The sequence below is a fragment of the Arvicola amphibius genome, chromosome 1 (genome assembly GCF_903992535.2).
Source record: "Arvicola amphibius chromosome 1, mArvAmp1.2, whole genome shotgun sequence".
NCBI classification, from domain to species: Eukaryota; Metazoa; Chordata; class Mammalia; order Rodentia; family Cricetidae; genus Arvicola; species Arvicola amphibius.
The window spans coordinates 180,793,462-180,814,225 of NC_052047.1; the positions used below are offsets into that span (position 1 = coordinate 180,793,462).

Genomic DNA, 20,764 nt, shown 5'->3' on the forward strand with positions numbered 1-20,764 from the left:
ATGAAGGATGTGTTGCATTCTTTTACGTTGCATTCATTTAACTATGTGAAGCTGTGTTATTTTGCCTATCTAAAGCACCTGATAGTTTAATAAAGAACTGAACAACCAATAGTCATGCAGGAGAGAGAAATAGGCGGGTCTGCCAGGCAGAGAGAATAAATAGAAGGTGAAAAAGAGAAGAGGGAGGAGCAAGAAAGGGAAGAGGAGGAGAGAGGACACCAGGGGCCAGTCACCCAGCTACACAGAAAGTCGTGGAGTAAGAAATAAGAATAGACTAGAGAAAGATAAAAGCCCAGAGGCAAAAGGTAGGCGAGATCATTTTAGTTAAGAAACACTGGCTAGAAACAAGTCAAGCTAATATGGCAGCCCTGCCTCCCAAAAGAGCAAAGAGTTTAATAAACTGGGGGAGGGGCTTGAAAGTCAAGAGATGAGCCAGTGAAGGAGGAACGTGTGGTCAGGATCAGGGCAGGAGGTTTAAGAAACTGACCAGAAGGCAGAGGAAACTTAGAAAAGATCCCATGAGAAAAGACAAAGATAAATAAAAACTCAAGGGGAGGGGAGGGGTTCTGACGCCAGGGGATGTGGTGGTTGTGGGCACAGAGGCAAGAAAGGGGATCACTATTCTTAGCATAGCTGTTGCTAGGTGGAGGGAGAGAAGCTAGTGAGATGGACTTAAAGCAACCACCTCATGCAGAGACAAAGGGGTAATATGTAAGCCAGGGAGACTGAGAAAAACTGCAAGAGCAGTGGGCTGTGTTGCGGTCAGCAGCACTGTGCCAGCATGGGTAACTGGCAAGCAAGTGGGCACAATTCTTGCCAGGGTCTGGCTGGCTACATGGCCTCCACAGTGCCGCCAGGTATCACCTGCGCCAAACCCGCTGGCTCATGCTCACTCCACACGGTGCACACCTTCAGAGGAGATCTGAGAGTGTGCGGGTAAACTGATTGGAACCAGAGCTCAGTCGATTATGCCTGGAGTTCTGGCTTCTTCCCGTCCCCTAGGTACATAAGAAAAGAAGGAGCCATTCTGTGGCTCAATAATGAGACCCAGACCAGATGTTCAAATCAATTCAGAGAGAGGTAAGGAAAGGGAAGTTCGAGCACACTCCAGGACTTTGAAGAAATACCTAGAAGAAAGCCTCCACCACAACCCTACATCCCGTATGGTCCCTCTGCACTGGAATGCCAGTGTGTAGGGATTCAAGTGGGATTTCACACTCCTTGTGTAGGGCTGTGGGACCAGCCAAGCCCTGAATGCCACCATCCTCTCTTAGGGTAAGCAGACGTGTAAGGCTCTGCCTGCTGCCTAGCCAATTGGCTCTGAGGAGCTGCCATCTGGCACCAGGAGATCAATGCTGAGGCCAGCTGGCACCCTGGCCAGTGTTATGGGCCAGCTGGGCCCCAGGCAAAGGCTGTTGCCAACTGGCATCAAGGCACGAGGTTCTCTGGCTCACCCCAGCTCTGCCACAGGCTGTGGTTATGCTTCCAGTGGCAAAGACACAAGAGTCAGACAGTGTGCTCTGGAGCATTCTACTGCGGCCTCACTGGTCAAAGGAAGCTGGGCACTAAGATTTTCACTCTGTCTCTTAATTTTCCCTGCATGTTCCGAAAGGGAAGAACAGTAACCCCGCATCTCACTGGGGACCCAACAGCTTGCGAAGCGTCTCTCCAAGGCATCATTTCGTTGGAACTTTACAACTCAACAGATTTTCTTCTCTCTGTACTATAAGGGGAAACTGAGGCCTCGGTAAGGAAATGAGGCTGCCTTATGTCTGGAAGTCAGCTCTTCTCACAGCCACCCCTTTACGGAGAACCTAGGAAATGTGTCTAAGAAGAGGCAGGGGCAGGTACAGTGGCTCACATCTGCCATCTGAGCACACGGAAGCTGAGGCAGAGGGATGACCATGAGCTACGGGCCAGCCTGGATTACAGTATAATACCCTCTCTCCAAAACTAAAATAGTAAAACAAAAATGGGGGCACAAGGAAGCAGGGGCTGAAGAGAAGGAATTGTGGTTTCTGCCTGCCACAGCCAGGAGACATAAAAGAGGGAGGAACGTGGGACACAGCCCCCCTGAAGGGGGTACGGGTGGCTGGACACCAAGTAGTACCATACAGAGGGAGCCATGAAGAAGGAGCTCCAGGGACCCTCTATCTTTCCCAAGGGCTGCTGGCATGCTCCTGGCACCCAGTCATAGTAGACCAGACCTAGAAAATACTCCTATGTCCTTCGTAAGGGTGGCATACATTCTGACTGTCCCCTCAGAGGAAACATCGAAGCTCTTTCGTGTGCTGGTCCTGCCTTTGTGGTCTGGGTCTGGGTCCATCAAGGAAATTTGTTCCCTTGCTCTCCTCCTACCCCCTCCCATGGGGACAAGCATGGAGGGTGGGATCCAATCCTTCAGGCGTGGAAGACCTGGGTTGTCTTTCTGGCCCACACCAAGGAGTGCCAGGCAAGGCTGTAGAAGGTCTAGGGTCTGAAGTCAGACAGGCTTCACGAAGTCTGTTTGACCTGGGGAAATCACTAGGTCTTGGAGGCTGTGTTCAGTAGGTAAAATGTTTGCTAGGTAAGTGTGAGGACCTGAGTTCAAATTCCCAATGCCCACATAAGCGTCAGGTGTGCATGGCAGCCTGCTTGTAATTCCACCACCAACGGCAGAAGGTCCGTGGAGCAAGCTGCCAAGTGAGGCTAGCCAACACGAGGGACCCTGCATCAAAGGAGAAGGTAGAAATTGATCTGAAGGACTCCCAATGTCAGCCTCAGGCCTCACATGCACCCCCACACACATACATGTATCTATAGGCACGTCACCATGCTATCACATACACAAACACACACATACCCTTCAAGCTCACTAGCTCTCATTTCCCCGAATAGATATCTCCTTGCAGGAGTCAAGTGAAGGCCTCTCCTCACAGGTGTGAACCCCACAAGGCCCTACTAGCAGTTCTGAGCGAGCAACCTCCTCCCTGCCAGAGCCTTAGCAAAGGCCTCATATCGATTTGGAAGTCTTACTCTCAGAGAACAGCATTTCTGCCTGTGAATGAATACAGAAGGCTAAGCCATACCCTTGAAGAAACTGGCTGCAAAGCCTGCTTTATTGATGGAACCGTCAGACACAAACTTCACCCACAGTCGGTTGGCACTGGATTTGACAGCCTCTGGCTTCTCATAGCCGCAGAAGTGGCCAATCAGGGCGCTCTCCTCTGTGGAACCATCGCGGATTTCCAGATAGTCATACGCACAGCTGTCGTGCCTTTCAATCTAAACAGAAAGACAGAGGCCACGTGGATGACACTGGCTGGCCCAGCATCAGTGCAGTTTTTGATGCAGAATCAAATCCTAACCATCTCTCTCAAGTCTAACGAAGCAGCTGGCCCTGTCGCCACCGTCAGGGTGGATCAAACTGGAGAGGGCTTGCAATGGGCTTTTAGCCTCCTATTCTTAACCAAAAGTGGAAATGTGTCTCTTTCTAGATGTGAGAGTGAGTATGTGTGTGTGTGTGAGTGTGTGTGTGTGTGTGACAGAGAGAATGTGTGAGTGAGTGTGTGTGCATGCGTGTGTGCGTGAGTGTGTGTGTGCGCGCGCGCGCGCGTGCGCGTGCATGCACGTGTGTATAGGCCACAGGTACCAGAAGCCTCCTGCTTTGTTTTTGAGACAGGGTTTCCCAGCAGCCTGTGGCACAGGAGCTAGGCAAGCCCCAGTGTTCTGCTGCATTCTGGGTAACAATGGAACATCATGCTTGGCTCTTTAAAATGGGCGTTTGGGATCCAACTCAGGGCCCCACGCCTGCAAGACAAGAAAATAGTTCACTGACTGAGCTATCTCCCCAGACCTGACCCCTAATCCTGTGTCTGTTTGTTTATTTGTTTTGGTTGAGACAAAGCCTCACTATGTAGTCCAGCCATCCCTAAAACCCACATTCCTCCTGCCTCAGCCTCCTGAGTGCCGCCATTTCAGCATCTCTGAGGAGCGATAAGAAGCCATCTTTATCGAGTAGAGCATGGAGCAGGTGTTAGCTCACGCTCTCTCAGGAAAACTTCCCAGCAGGGCTCACCTCAAAGGACTGGAAGGTAAGCCCCACATGGAAGCCGTCCGCCACTGTGATCCTCCACACACATTCCTTGGAAGGTCTGTAGTCGTCGGGGTAGTTGGGAGACTGGATTTGGCCGGCATCTTTGGTAATGTCTCCCCCACACATGGCTTTAGAAAGAACATATGAAAAAGAGAGTCAGTCACGGTCCTGTCTCATAAATACAGGTGAGTGGCTACCTGTTGCCACTAGGTGGCTCCAAGAGCCAGCGTTTTCATCTGGGTCTAACAAAGCCAGCCTTCGCAGCAGGCCGGAGAGTTGAAACTCTCGACAGCCATGCTGCACCCTCTGTGCACATCAGAGTCATGTCGCGGGGACCCATTTCAACCGTAGGAGCCTAACCACGTCCTTGCAGGCTCACGCAGGTGGGCCTGGAGAAGGAGGTGCTGCAGGGAACACATGGGCTTGCACTCACTTATGTGCACGCAGACACACATGGACACATGCAGATATGTGCACTATTCCTTTTATGAAATAAAATTTGGGTTTCTCCAAATTTTCAGTGATTCAAGGCAAAGGGGAATTTGCCACTTTTTACCTCCATTCCTTTGTGAGATGGGAAAGTTAAAACACACAGAAGCAGCCCTGGGGTGATCTTACAGCCTTTTTCTGCTTGGGCTTCCATGGGTGGTGAGAGGCTACTGCCGCCTCTACAGGACCCTGTTCCCTGCACCTTCCATACCCCATCCGGGCTGAGAAGAAAGCTCAGTGGGCTTGTGACAGAGTTAAGTGTGACAGAGGCAGTGTGCAGTCCTCAGCCCAGACCCTGTGATGAGAGCCTGACCCTCTGGCAAGTTGCCTGGCACACCTGGGAAGGAACCAGGTTGATAGAATGAAAGACTTGTCGGTGGCCATCGGCCCACCTGTTCCAGCAAGAACAAACCTTCATATACCGCAAAGAAGCCCTTGCCCAGGATGCTGCTGCTGCTACGGAATTCCACCCACAGCCGGCTGTCTGAGGAGACGAGGGGCTCGGGTACCTTATCGCCGCAAAACCTCCCTGGAAAGGGAAAGGACAGTCAGCACACCGTGGACATGGAGCTCACCTTACCACAGCCTGAAGGAAAGACAGGAAGTGAGCAACGGCCCTTGATGTGACAGCTGATTCTGCAGACGGGCCCCAAGGGGCACAGCTGTGCATCCAAGAAGGACAAGTCCGGATTCCAGGCAGTCAGAGTGCAGGGAAATGACAGGTATGTTTCCCTGCCTGAGGGCCCTGTGGTGAGTCCTGTGGTGGCTCTCAGGGGCAGGGGGTGGTGCTGAGCTATTGTTGCTGTATCTTTCTGATGATACCCACATCCTTCCCTTTAGGGCCCTGGACATTCTTCTGTCCTTGCCTTGGAAATGGGGCCAAAGACCAAGAAACAAAATACCAGAAGCCAAAGCCTCTTAGCATTGACTTGCTCAGGACCAGGTGTAACACCGAAGCTATGACCGAAGCTGTGGGGTCGAAGAAAAATGGATTACCCCAGTCTGCCGGCTTGGAGACACCCAGAGAGGGAGCCTGGGATGAAGAACTTCAGAGGGACACCATGGAGCCCCATGAGGACTGACTCCTTGTCCCCTCTCCCAAGCTAATTGATGGCTAGAATAGGATGATAAAGACCACAAGGAGATGTAAGGATCTGGGAGAACAGAAAATGGGATCCCCGGTCCCTTGACATAGCCCAGCAGGGCACTGTGACCCAAGAGCCCTTGTTCTTCCTAGGTCCAGTAAGAAATTGTATACACGCCTTGTCTAGACCTTTGCCCCAACACAGCCATGTGAAGTTCTCCATGTCAGTCCTAATGCAACACAGCATTGTGACTACAGGTTGCTGAGAGGGTGTGGCAGCCACTTTCCCACAGTTCACAGGCCTTGGGGAGCCATAGAGTGTCTCCCAGGCTTGGAGGAAGGCGTGGACTTCAGCATCACCCGAGCTGCCTCAACTTGGGGCAAAAGGGGAACTACATTTCAAGCCCACAGTTTCACTGTGCAGCCCAGGCTGGCACTGAAGTCACTAAGTAGCCCAGGCTAGCCTCAAACTTAATGGATCCTCCTGACTTGGCCTTTCAAGTGCTGGAATTGCACATGTCATCGTGACCAGTTCTCAATTTTTTTAAAAAGTAGGCACTTTAACACTTAGCATTGTGTAAAGCCCTGGACAAGGCCCTAGACACTGCAATTACGCTTTATTCGCCTGAGAAAAGTGGGAAAAGCACAAGGCTGGGGAAGAATTAGTACCACAAGTGAGCTTTTTCAGACGGTCAGCTCTGGTTTACACTCTTTGAGGAGAAACAGTGCAGAGGCTGCCAGTAGACTCTGCGCCCTCCTGGTTCTGGCTGCCACCAGCCATTAGGGTTCGGTGGTCTTCATATTCAATGCAATAAAAATTTTGCCAAGACTTTGGCAAGGAAAACACATTAGAAGGGCTGGGGAGAGGGCTCAGCTAGTGAAGCGCCTGCTGTGAGAGATGAGGATTTGAACTTGAGCCCCAGAAGCCCCATAAGGCCGTCAGGCATGGTGGTGCATGCTTGTAATTCTAACACTGGGGAGAAGGAGTCTCCTTGGCTAGCTAGGCTAAAGGTGGGTGGTATCTGAAGAATGGCACCCGGTGTAGTCTCACCTACATATGCATACATGCTCCTGAACACATGTTCACCCACGCACATACAAACATGCACATGCTCACACACACACACACACATACACACACACAAAGAAATAACATGCATAACAACACACAAAGAAATAACCGACTACAAAGGAGAGTCCTCTGCCACACCTGCTGCAGGATGTCCCGCCCCGCCTGGCCCAGGCAGGTATATTGCTCCGCCTCAGTGAATCTTCCAAACCTCTGCAATTCTTAGCTGATGCCATCCCAGGAGCTGTAATGGAAGCCCCCACCCCCTTGCCACTGACCATGCCTGTTCAGGACCCAGTCTGAAGCTCTTGACAGGAACTCTCATTTCATCCCCACTTGTGATGGTTTGAACCTTAAATGTGACCCAAAAGCTCTTGGGTTGAAGGTTTGGGCCCGAGTGATCAGATGTGAGGCTTTGGGAAGGTTAGGCATCATGCGGTCTCTGACCTTATCAATGGACTAATCACTGATAGATTCATAGATTAAGGGTTATTTAGAGGTGGGAGGAACTAGATTACTGCGGGTGTGCTCTCAATGAATATCCTCTCCTTGTCCCCACACCCCCACCCATCGCTGTGAAGTGAGCAGCGGTTTTTCCTGCCAGGTGTGTCTGGCCTTGTCACCAAATTAAAAGCACTCGGGTCACATGACTATGGACTGAACTGTGAGCTCGATAAACCTTTTCTCTTTCCAGTTGATTTCCCCCAGCAAGAGAAACCTGACACCCTGCTCTTCTCTGCATTAGGTATTGCCGTTGTCCCCATTTCACAGATGAGCAAGGTGAGGATGAGAGAGCATTTGCCTCAAAGATGGAGGCGAAAGCAAAATTTGAAGTTTGGCAGTTTGAGATCCAGTTTTCATTGTCACCACCTCCTTCATCACCCTCACCATCAAAAGGAACCTGGGTGTAATTCTGAACGTTGTTCAATGTTGGATAAGACACCAAACGTGTTTCCTGGGAATGGAAGGACCATGTTCATGTCCCGGCTCAGAACCGAAGAGGCACAAATGAAGATCAAGACCTCAGGGCACAGGGCACGTCTGTTCCAGTGCCAAGCTTGGCTGTTGGCCTCACACCCTCATTTCTGTTCATTTGGGAAACTGCCCTTGCCCAGGAGGCCTCAGTAGCGGGGCCACGCGACTTCGACGGATCAGCCTGGCCTTTCCAAACTCCCTTCCCAGTTTCCAGAAAATGGGATAAGGGGCTTTTGTGTGTGTTATGGTGACACCGAATGCGGGCAGAAGTATAATGCTTGAAGAGATTGCTCTAATGGCAACGGGCGGGGGGGGGGGGCATCCACACTGCGGGACAGTGTTTAAGATTACCAACTAGCTCCTCTGTAGGCATCACCGCTGAACCCCCACTCCCACCTCCTGTTAAAGATAAGTGACCCCTGTAATGGAAAACCCATCTGTAATCTTTAACCAGCTGTGAAAAATTCTCATCTACTTAATTTCCTTTTGATACCAGTAAGAGAGAAACTGGGTCGCACACAGCCTCCCTCCGAAGAGGCTGGGTAGGTTGTCGAGATACTGGCATGGAGAAGTGTCAGTTCCTAGCCTGAAATCTGGTTCCTGGGTTTAGAGGCATTTAATAAGGATATCAAGAAGAGGAAATGCAGATGAGGACGCTCCAAGTGGGCTCTGTGGGGAGTCATAAAGGGTCCATTCATAAAAAGTTATACACGCATTATGCCTGGATTTTCACACACTGCCCTGGGAAAAAATGTGATGCAGAGCAAGATGCCTACTTTACAATCCGCCCTAATCCGCTCTCCCTCCTGCCAAAGGGGCATTGACCTGCCTCCTCCCAGCAGATTTCATGGCAATGACCCCTCCCAGGGACCAGCTTAGCCAGCACAATGCACTTGTTCCAAACACAAAAATTCACTAACAACTGCATTTGGAAACATCAGAGCAGACCAAATAGTTGGCAAAGAAGGGAGCCTGCAGATGAAGAAAGATGGTTCTAGGCACCCGGCCATGCCTGAGCTGCAATGCTGTGTGTGAGCGAGCACGCGTGCGCGCACACACACACGCACACACACACACACGGGGGGGGGTAGGGGGGAGAGAGAGAGAGAGAGGAGCAAGTCAGGTAAAATATGAGCCTCCCAAGGAAAATCAACCTAAGCCATCACCACTAAACTGACAAACCGCACAAGTACTAAAAGTGCAGCAGAGACACCAGGATCACCACTGGGGAAATTCCCGCTTGTCCTTCAACCAAAGGGGATACCTGGAAACCAGCCTGTGTCCACTCTCTGGAACGTGCCTTGGCCCTTCCTGGGGAACTTTGGCTCTTTCCGCCCATGGCTTTAGTCTAACCCATTCCTGGGGATGTAGAGCTGCCAACCTCGGCAAGCAAAACTCCAGGAAGCCTGGTTAACTTTGACTCCCAGACAATCAACACATGGTGCATTTCCTCTGACAACTTGGGAGGGAAGAACTGCAAACATTTAGCAGTCACCTGTCCCCAGACCAGGATATTGGACTTGTGGCCTTATTCCAGTCACTAGCTGGCCCTGAGGCCTTAGGCACCCAGTGCGTGTCAGGATCTGGGCTTGGCCACGCAGTGTGGGACTCAATGACTTGAAGGTATCTTTCAGGCTGAGGGGTCTCTGGTCCTTGTACTCACAGAGCTTTTTGTAAAGCGTTATTGTAAACAATCCAAACAGTAAAGACTCAACATAAAGCTGCCCACCATGTGCTTCCTTTCTTGGCGGTAACCTCTCCATCCCTTGGTGAGCATCCTTTCTGTGTGTTTGGTAGTAGAGAGGAGTGCATGAGAGGCCAATAGGATCATTCTCTGACCCATGTGTGTGGGTTCTAGTTAAGCCATTTTCCAGGAGTCTTATCTCTGGAGTTTCCAGGAAGTGGTGGCAATGAGCAGACAGGTTAGAAAACGTTGCTCCCAGGAATCCAGTGGGAGGTAGGGGGAGCCTCAGGAGATGTATAGGCATGCGCAGAAGTGCTTGCATGCATTTGTGGATGTGAACACAATTGCATATGTGCCCGGGTACATGTGGGGCCAGAGGTCAATGTCAGGTATCCTCCTCACTCTCTCTCCACCTTGTTTGTTGAGACAGGGTCTCTTGCTGAATTCGGACCTCACTGAGTCCACTAAACTGGCTGGGGAGTGAGTCCCCTATTTCCCTTACTGCCCCTGAGTCCTGGAGTCACAGATGCACGCTACAGTGCCTGGCTGTTCATGTGAGTGCTAGGGATCCAAACTCAGGTCCTTATGCTTGTGCGAAAAGCATTTGCTCACTGAGTCATCTCCCTGCCCTGCACCATGTCATTTGGGCACACCTGACCAACACTGCTTGCAACCTATTTCTCTGACTGCTACTTCCACGCTGTTTATTTTAGGCAGGAAACAGAACCCAGTACAGGCAGGTTCTGCCCTGTCTTGGGCAGTATACTCACTTGTCCATGCCTACATTCCTATACATACTTTTGGGGTCACTTGGTTTGTTTGTCTGGACTATTAGCTACATGATGTGAGGTGGGACTCCCCTCCATATGCTGTACCATTGGTTAATAAAGAAACTGGCATGGCCTGATAGGGTAGAACAGAGCTAGGTGGGGAAAACTAAAGTGAATGCTGGGGGAAGGAAGGCAGAGTCAGAAGAGAAGCCATAGAGACACTGCCGGAGACAGACATGTGAGAATCTTGCTGGTAGGCCACGAGCCTCATGGTATAATATAAAATATAAAAATGGGTTAAGTTAAGATGTAAAAGCTAGCCAATAAGAAGTTAGAGCTAATAGGCCAAGCAGTGATTTCATTAACACAGTTTCTGTGTGGTTATTTCAGGAGTCTGGGCAGCAGGGAAACAACGAACAAGTGAACAAGTGGCCTCCTTACAACAATGATGGATTTCTCCTAATGATGACCCTGCCATGGCTCCTCTGTGGAGGACACAAATCCCCACCTGTTTGTACTCTGGGGAATTTAAACTCACCCTTCCACTAGCTACAGGTGTTTGTGTGCTAGTCCCATTGACAGTCAACGCTGACGTTTCTCATGCAGAAGGCTACAGGTTTCCTAGAGACTTCCCTGCCTGGTGTGACTGTCTCATCCTGGTCCTCCAGGATATAACACAACATCAGGGCTTTCTTTCTCATCACCATCTGCAGCCAGCCACCCTGGTGACGACTTCTCCCAGGTGCATCACTTGCAGTAAGTGTGGCTTTTCCACACAGATGAAGGACTGCCGGGACCAAGTCATCATGAAAACCTTAGACTTGACCAGGCTAGGAGGTCATCATGCAGACCATTCTAGCAACCAGGATACCCTACTCTTGTCTGCAACTCTTTCATCTGACTCTTGGTTGGTCTGTTTCTCTCCACAGCTCCCTTATAGCTGGCTTCCTCAGGCCAGGGAGTCCCAGCGTGGGATCCCAAGACCCAAGACCACTGGTCCTCCAGGAAGCAGTAATCCTCCCTGATCATCAAGAGAGAAGCTATCTTGGGAAAACTTTCTCTTTATAGTGTTTTCCCGTGACCCTTTGCTGAAAGGTCCGCGCTGCCTTTGGTGGATGGATCCATTACTCTTGTCTATGCCACAGAAGAATACCTGCCCATCAAGAAAAACCTGGGAGAGATAAGTAAGCCAAGAACAGAATAGAAACATTAAAAAAATCTCTACCGTCCTGAAATAACTACTAGGAGTCATTTACATCTCTAACTTTGCTGAGATTTATATTGTAAATCATGAAATGATTTCTTGCAGCTGGATTCAGATCCCACAATGGTTTAAATAGCTTAGTTTTGAACAATTGGGGGCAACACAGTTGGACTCCTTGTTTTATCGTATCGATCCCATTCTGTTCATCTCTGCCTGTTACATCAGCTTACTTTGCAATCCCTGCCTTATACACATCTGCATGTACGCATTTATGTTTGAAATAATTCTATTTACTCCATTCTGTAACATGCTCCCTGCAGGGTACAGGGTGCCAGAAAATCTCTCTGTATCAGTACACGCTCGCCTCCAACTTTATTGTTAATGGATGGGAATTTTCTGTTGAAAAGATGGGTCACAATTTAGTCCGCTAACCCCTACTGTTGAACATTTAAATTGCCTTTGATTCTGCCCGCTTCAGTGAACCTCCCTGCAGCTAGAGCTTTGCACACTTCCTTAATTAGTTCCCTAGGAGAAATTCCAAGAAGTGGAATTGCTGGGTCACAGGGTGCTGACAGTTTTTAAAAGCCTTTAACATGTGTGGCCAAATGGAGCGCTTGGAGTTTTACAACGACAAGAGCACTTGAGAGCTTCCTGTGCCGGCTGTCACAATGGAACCTTCCAGATAGTAAGAGCATCCCGGAGAACAGCCCATCTCTCCTCTCTTAAGGCTGTCTGAAGTCCACTCACCCAACAGGGGGGGCCTTTCTCCAGTAACCATCCCGGACCTCCACGTAATCGTACCAACACAGACGGCTCTTAAACAGATCCATGGATGTGAAATTTAGGATGATCTGCAAAGAATTACCATAAAGTAGGTTTGAACAACAAAGCCAGAAGAGTTCTGAAGGATGCATCTTACACACCCGTGTTCTCATGTTACCCCTTAGCATACGGGGCCCTCAGACCGCAGTAGGAGCGTCTTCTCAAAACACACACACAGGAAACCTCCTGACATCAAATAATAAACCTTGGGCAGGATGAGGAGTAAACAGAAGGAGATGGGTCCTTTATTCTGTCTGGGGAGTCACTTGAGCTTTTGAAGTTGCTAGGTGGTTTACAGAAAGCAAGATGCATTAAAAGATGGGCCAGGGCGAGTTGAGACTAGGGATTTTGAAGGAGGTAAGGGGTCAATGAGGTTCAGAGATACGGAAAGATCTTGTAACATCATCAATCATTTGGAGGGTCTGGGGTTAGCTCAAGTGCATGTGAGCACGGCTATGATCAACATCCCCTCAGCCATGACCTCTTCTGAAGTGTTGTGTTTTCCAAAAGCCTTCCTGAAATTAGTTCATTCATCTATCCATCCACCCACCCATCCATGTATCCACCCATCTATCCATCCATTCATCCATCCATCCATTCATCCATCCATCCATCCATCCATCCCTAGCGATTAACCACATATTGTGTGTTTCTGTGCTGTTCTTCTTCCATGTCCCTTCCTAATGGATACTGTTGCGCCGAGTCCCAGACTACCCACAACTTCAGCGTCTAGGTCAGTCTTCCATGCCTATGTCTCAGGTTTATCAAACCGCTCCCGGTTTCCACCAAGTCAGACTTCCCCAGAACCCAGTGGTTCCCTAGGAAGTGAAGAGTGGGTATCAGAGAATAAAAGACGGGGTGCATGAGTGTCATGGGCATGTCTATCAAACTCCTAGGGATTGAGGAACCCAGGCTGAGTCATATCTTAAGATCGGGGTGTTGCTGGGTTTTTCTCAAGTCTGCATCAGACTGGTGATCAGCTGATGGGGGTTCAGGAATGCTTATAAGCTGGTCCCAGAGAATTCTTTAGTCTTTGCTCCTTTACGATTACAGTGAGGAATGTTAGTGAAACTTCCTTGGAAACAAATTCATGGTTTAACTCAGAGGGATAATTATTCAGGCTAATTATTTTAAGGATGTTAGTGAACCATACAGACCGTCGGGGAAGAGGTGATGAGAGAAAGGTGTTATGGGAGCCCATTACCAATTATCAGCAGCTCTGACTGAAGCAGCAATGGGAATAAGTGCAGGAATTCCAACGATGTATATTCTGTGTCCTCGGTGAGCAGTAATCATTGAGACTTAGTGAAGGACACATGCTTCAAACATATTACATAGGCCTGCTGTGCAGCAAGTCAACCACGCGGGGATTATCAGGCCTTTCTCCTCCTCTTCCAGCCTGTTAGCACCTCTAGCAGGCAGGGTCATATCCACGCAGAAGGTCTACGTCTTGGGTTCGAGATGACAACCACACTGTGTTTGTGTGTGTAAGTGTGTGAGGGCAGACATCTGTGCATACGTACGCAGAGGGTGGAGGAAGGCGTCGTTTGTCTTCCTCTGTCATCCTTATTCCCTTGAGACAGGGCCTCTCGCGGAGCCAGAAGCTCGCCATTTTGGCTATGCTGGTTTGCTAGCCCGCTCTCAGGATCTGACTGTCTCTGTCCCCCAGTTCTGGGGTTACAGCAAGCATAGCATGCTTCTCTTTTTTGGGGGGGGTGCTAGAGATTTGTACTCAGGTCCTTAAGTTTGCACAGCGAGCTATCTTACCACTGTGCACTCTGCCAAGCCTGGGCATTGCCTTAATACTTTAATTGTGAGAATGCATGTGTAATTGTACATGTGTGTGCACTCTGTCTTCTTTGTGTGACATGGTGATAGTCCAGGCTCTTAGTCTCTCAAGGGTGTGGGTTCACTGCCCAACCCTCCATCAAATTTCAGCAAGTTCGATTTTCTGTTGTATGATAAATGGGGTATCAGTATCTAGCTCATTGGGTTGATGCGAAGATGTGATTAAATGTCCTACATGGCTTACTGAAGAAAGAATCCGGACTGTAAAAATGCTTTCAGTGGACTCTAGCCATTGTTCTCTGGCTGCCACATCATACTTAAAGTTATAAATTAGGAATGTCTGTAGACTGGCGTGGACACCTGAAAAATATCCACCCTATCCCACTCCACCCGCATACGTCCACATATCCATTCCGCAAACACTCACTGTGCTGTGGCTGGGCCATACACAGTGAGATGCTGGGAATGGTGTGGACCACCTCTGTCCTCCGTGTGCTTAAGGGCTACAGATAGGACAACACCTCTTTAGTCATGATACAGAAACATGCTGTGACGTGTGTGCTTCTAGGGGGAATCGGGAACACAGCGCCATCCCCTCACTTAGACCCAAGGGAAGGGGACTTATCTGGTCTGGGACAACTTGAAGAATATGTGGATTTGTAGAACACACAGGAAAAATGATAAAGACTGGAGAAATCGCTTAGTGGTTAGGAGTGTACTGCTCTAGCAGAGAACCCTAGTCCAGTTCCCACCACACATGCCGGGTGCCTGATAACTGCCTGTAACTCCAGTTCCAGGGCACAGGATCAAGGAGTTCTGGATCAGCTCCAGCTCTCTCTGGACTCCATGGACACCTGTACACACACACACACACACACACACACACACACGTATACACACACACCCTTTAATGCACCTATACACATAATTAAAAATAAATCTTTTGAGAAAAGATAAACTTTAGAGTCCAAAACCTAGTTCTGCATTTTACTGTGTGATTGGGCAATTTCCCTCCAGATTCCTTGTCCACCTAATGGACATAATGGTACCGGTGGTGGAGGAGAACATAGCCACCTTGGATCAAGGAGAAGATGCCCTGGCCCTGAACTCAGCGTCAGAGGACCATGGAATCTTCAGGGTCAATGGAACTTGTGAATACAGGATTTGCTAAGCCCACAACATCTTCTTCTGGGGAACTAGGGCCTTGGTATTACTTGAGCCCACTTAGAGGCTATGCCATGGCTTCCTTTTTGGAACTGAGACCAGACACATATCTAGACAGTCCAGCCTACCAGAGGCCAGCCACAGAGCAACTGCTTGCCAGGCTGAGTGAATGGTACTCAGGATGGTGGCTTGAGGCATCAACACAGGCAGAGGTAGAGGGCTGCAGAAGCGAAGCCAGCTGTGCTGGCCGCATTGCCACCTACCAAAGCACAGCTCCAAGGTTTCAAGAAGTTTTGTATTGGAAACTTGCCCTCTAGAGTACTGTAACAGTGTGCTAGTCCAGAACAAGGACAGATGTGCTTTGTCTGACTGGTAGCTTGATCCACGCCCTATGTGGACATTTAGTGCATGCCAGGTGTCCATTTGGGTAAGGCTGACTGAGAGGTCAGCAAACAATGAGTGGGGCGCGAAGTCCTGGCAGTCGGCGGGCACTCAGAGCAGTTGCTTGACTATGAATACAAAGGCTGAGTCTTCCTGCCCCACACTATTCCTGATGGGGGTCCAGCCTACGTTTTAAAAACGGTGTTCACTCTTCACGTGTGTGGGGTGCCGTGTTATAGCCCGGTGTGTGCTCAGCATGCAATGACCCAATGGTGGGAGTTAATGTCCTCACCTACCTTTTCCCCTGGGGTGACAGAGATCCTCCAGACACAGTGGGAATAGGAGGGGTAGCCATTTGGGAAACCAGGCGCCGAAAAGTTTCCTGTTGTGTCCTGTAGTGTCTCCCCACATGCTGCAGAAGCAAAACAACAATTCTGATACTGGCACACACAAGCCCCTCCCCGCCACGGGCTATCCTTGCCCAGGCCTGTGAGGTAACAGCCTTTCCCAAGCCAAGGCCCTGTGACTGACAGATAGAGAGTGGGCCAAGCAGATGACCTGGGCAAGCAAGAGTAGAGCTTGGTGCCAAGAAGTAGCACCAAGGGCTTCTACCAAAGGCTCTCAGCATGGCTTGATCTGGGTTCAGAGCTCAGTTCTCCAGCCAAGAGCTGAACCAACTCAGAAGGCCAGTGAAATTGCCTATATATCACATGGACCGGGTCCACTCAGGGTTTGGTACCCAGAGTGTTCCTGAGATTGTAGAATTGATTGACTGATTGATCGATGAGAGAGGTTGGGCCCAGAACCTTAAGCATGCTAGACAAGTGAGCTACATATTTCCCAGCCACGCTGGAGCCTTCATAATCACATCTGTAGCGGGGAGAATACAGAAGTCAGGAAAGCCAAAAGAAAACTTGATCTAGAGCCCCTTTTAAATTCTTTTCTTTTTGCTGTTCACCTCTGAGAGAGCTACCAAACAGCAAAAAGGCGGAGAAAAGGGGAAGGGTTCGGGCTGCTCTATGAGGGTGGCCTACAGTGTGCTCTTGGACCTGTTCACCTTTGAAGATTGCCCAGTAGTGAACGTGTCTAGAATATAGAACATGCATGAGAAAAAAAAATACTTCCTCTAATTGTCCTTAAAAGAAATGAAAAAAGAGGGATATCTGTAGCTTGGGAGCAAAAGACATTTGTATTTCCTAAACCCTGGGGATTGACACCCCTAAAATGCAAAGGTAGTTGCTAGCTGAGTGACCCCCACCATGGGTCTACCCACAAAGTGCAGGGAATGAGCATCCTCAAGCATTTTCTCCTATTCTTGAGTCCCTCTCTGCTTGGCTACTGCCCTAGCCCCAGTCTGCAGCGACCCCTCAGAGCATCCGCTGCTGCTCTTGCTCTCGGAGCTCCAGGAAAGGGCATGTGGAGAGCTGCCCGTCATTTGCCTCAGGAAGTCCCAGCTATGAGGGCCTCGGTGTCACATTACAGAACAACTGCCAAGCATAGTGAGGCTCACTCCCAGCAGCCAGCACCCCCGAGGGTTCCATGGAAATTATTTTAGAATAATCATCAGCATTCTGCAAGAATAGATACATTACTGTGTGCTCCGGGATATTTACCAGCTGCCGGGAAGCCTTTAGGGAAATAAACAGCATATACAGTGTAACTGAATAAATACTATGGCATTTCCCAGGGAATGATATAGGGTTTCCCTTTACATTCAGAATGTTATATGATATGTGTGTCCTGTATTTCAGCCCTAGCATGCCCTCTAGGTGGCTGAGGGCTGGATGAAAATGTTCCTCGTTCCATAAGGATGCAGCCTACCCAGCCTTTTCCAGTCCCTATGGTCCTGCACTGCAGGGCAATGTCACAGCCCAGATTTTCTCCAACAGCCCCAGTTTCAAATATTCCATCACAGATCAAAACACCTCTGGTTTGAAGGATGTGGAAAAGGCTACCAGAGCCATTGGCGATGGAACTTCCTTCTGTCCTCCACAAACCCCATCAGTGGCACAAACGTGGCCACTACCATCAATGCTTTGCACAGATCTAGAAGCGCCTTAGGGCACTGATCCTAGGATGACACGGGATGAAAAGATGCCAAAGTTGGTTAGTTTAAACAGAACACCTGCCTAGAGCGTCCTGATGAGGAATTATCTAGATCAGCTTGCCCTGTGGGCTTGTTTGTAAGAGGCTGCCTTGATTGTTATTTGATGCAGGAAGACCCCGCCCAATGAAGGTGTCACCATTGCTGAGGCAGGGGGTCAGTCCCAAGCTATACAAGACAGAAGAAAGCTACATGAGACAGCATGTAGGATCCATACATTTATTATTCTCTCTCTCTCTCTCTCTCTCTCTCTCTCTCTCTCTCTCTCTCTCTCTCTCTTCTCTCTCTCTCTCCCTCTCTCTTTGTCTCTCTCTGTTCTTGACTGTGGCCATTTGAGCTCTGGCCTTGGCCTCTCTGTAAAAACGGATTGTAACTTGAAACTATAAGCCAAATAAACTCTTCTCCCACATGGCTTTTTGTCAGTGTATTTTATCACAGTGACAGAAATGAAACCAGGATAGAGATGAAGGCAAGAGGGCCAGTCTAAGGAGAAGGGACTGCAGTCCTAGCTCAGGAGAAGCCATTGCTCCGTCCCCAAGATACTCTCTGCTCTTTAACAGCCTATGGCGGGTAACCAGCCCTGAGGCCACAGCCCAGAAACTTGCTCTGACTGTAGCTTTTGAGAACCAGACCCCTATCATTCCCCAAAGCTTTTCTCTCACTCTCTGTCTTCCTGCCAGAAACTCTTGTTTCTTCCTTTTTCATATTCACATTCTCCAGTTCCCTAGAAAGAAGAGTGGCTCTCGGAGCAACGGGTCACACTGTACTGCATTCCACTTCCCCTCTTCCATGTGCACTCGGGGCTTTGCCAGGGAACTTCAAAAGCCTCCCGTAGTCAGGCTATGGGCTCTGAGCCTGCAATGTGCCTCTCCAATTCAGCATTCTGCACTGTACTGCGCACTCCCTAACAAAGACACCAGAAACCACAGCTGCCAAGGAGTGGTCCCTTCAGTTCCCCCACGGCGCTTCCCATCAAGAGATGGGGTTGCTTGCACACAGCATGCATTGTGTAGCATGGGAGGCTAGGTGTTGCTCAGAACCCCTGTGGCTCACAGTTACCTGGGCACTTGTACAGCTTCCTGGCTTGAGCTATATCTCCCTGACTGAGCCGCACGCGTTGGCCAATGGTTGGCCTGACGCCATTGTCGTCTCGACGGGGTAGGATGGTGTCTAAGAAAACTCCTCTACAGGAAGAAAAAAAAAAAGATAGACAGAAAGAAAAGTCAAGGCTGCCAGGCTGTGTGTGAGGAGATTCCCAGTCTTCACTTAGTCCTTGGTTGCCCATCAACATTCCTGTCCCCGTCACTTGCCACCCCCCTCCCCGTGCTGGCATGACTGAGTGGTTTCTTCACTCAGGCCTTGCCGCATCCCATCAGCTGCCTACTCATTTCCCAATGGGAAGGCAACTGCCAAGTTAAAAAATATACCCTAGTCCAGTAGTCTGAAACCTGCCTGACTTATGTGTACTGAGTGCTTCCGTGAAGCCCCTGACAGGCCCTCACCCTGGGGCCATCATGCTGTACAAACCGGAGACCACCATTCAGAGATCACGGTGTGAGTGGTGCCCCCCAGAGTTGTGCACTGGGCAGTACTTTGTGTAGATAAGTCTTGGAACTGCTTCAGAAAGAGCCTGGGAACTGGTCCAGCGGCTGAATCAAGAGCAATAGAGGTCATCAAAAGATGTCAGGCTGATATTCCTACGCCGGTCCTGCCTCTGCCATGTAGGTTGACTCAAGAATCCCCTTCCTTTCTCTGAACCTTTCTGAACCTCAGTTTACTCCACTGTACAACAGAAGATTGACTGGTTGGTTGTGATGGCCCCTCCTAGCGCTAGCACCTTGTTCTGTACAGTGTGACTAAGATCTAAAATGTCAGGGGCATCTCCCAAACGCAAGAGGACACCCAGATGTCTAACTGAGCCCTGGCCTAGTCACACCTTGCTGCGTAAACCTCCTCTGGCTCTCGACCCTCTGTCTGGGCCTGTCCTACATGCTGTCCCTTCTCCAGATATCACCTGTTCCTTTCTTAAGCAACTTCCTGGAAAGCCTTTTCTCCCTTCTCACTTGATGTTTGGCTTTCATTCACTCTGTCCTCCGATCGGGACCTAACTGGACCAGCGATGATCATGCGTACCTCCAGTGGGGTCTTCTCAGGCTTCATCTGTCTCTCTGTATCTCTGAAAGCTGTCAGCACCTCTTTCCCCATCTTTCCCCACTGTCCTCTTCCAGGCCCCAGGCATTGCTGTGTGAACTGGGAGAAAGCAACCCCTTCTGCTTCCTGCATGGATGATGCCCCTGCCTCTGTTCTCTGTCCATACAACACCACCAGAGAGCTTTAATGACCCACGGAGAATGGTTTCCAGTTCAGAATCATCTAGTAGAACCCAATATCTGGTACCACTCCCTGAACTGTACCGTGGACCAAGATACTACCCTAAATTTGGCTCCCCATTGAGTTTTCCCATCCTTTGCTTGTCTCTGGAGACTAGTTAAAGGGGCTCTCAGTTCCTCCCTGTCCCTCACTCTTTTCTTACTGAAACCAGTGACCAAGTTCTGTCCAGGGTACTTTGTAGGCATCCCTTGAGCTCAGACCCTCCTCCTGGCTCCCAGTACATGTCTGAGCTCATGTGATTGGTACTTCCTGAATTTTCTTTAGAAACTTCCTAACTGGGTTCCTCTTAGTCTCCTTTGCTCTAGTCCTGTAATGCTGCAATATGGCCACTCCTTCAAGCTAGATAGGTGTGTGCTTGGTAACTTCCTGCCACTTGGGCCCTTTGCTCATGACTTCTGACTTCCTCTCCTGCCATGCCTTCTATACCCCAAACAACCCCTGTGTACCCTGTCCTCTCCCCAGGCTACCCCCGCCCGATTGTTTTGCCTACTTATAGACTCCGATCTATTCTCCAGATCCCCATCAGCAATCCTTCCCCCTTAAAAGCCTTCCAGGACCCGTTCTACCCCTCCCATCTGGTGTTGCCATATTCTCTTGACTAGTTTTCTGTCATCATTTTTTTAATGTGTTGGTGATATTTTCTCCTCTGCCAAAAGTAAGTTTCTCAAGACTAGATTTCTCCTTTCTGTCCTTACGGACTGAGGGAGGGGGAAAAGCCACAAGCCCCACCCACTCTAATTAAATTATGCAGCTGCAATCAGGAA

At 49.6% G+C, this 20,764-nt stretch overlaps 1 protein-coding gene across 1 annotated transcript in view; it reads right to left on the reverse strand.

The window, feature by feature from the left end:
* Tll2 (tolloid like 2) overlaps positions 1-20,764 on the reverse strand; it is a 108,802-nt gene that overhangs the window by 15,036 nt on the left and 73,002 nt on the right. The window contains exons 8-13 of the mRNA XM_038347035.1: positions 18,669-18,793; positions 15,802-15,917; positions 12,105-12,201; positions 4,977-5,099; positions 4,058-4,203; positions 3,069-3,264 (exon numbers count right to left, since the gene is read on the reverse strand). Of these exons, the coding sequence (XP_038202963.1) occupies positions 3,069-3,264; positions 4,058-4,203; positions 4,977-5,099; positions 12,105-12,201; positions 15,802-15,917; positions 18,669-18,793 (803 nt within the window). The remainder of the gene's footprint in view (positions 1-3,068; positions 3,265-4,057; positions 4,204-4,976; positions 5,100-12,104; positions 12,202-15,801; positions 15,918-18,668; positions 18,794-20,764) is intronic.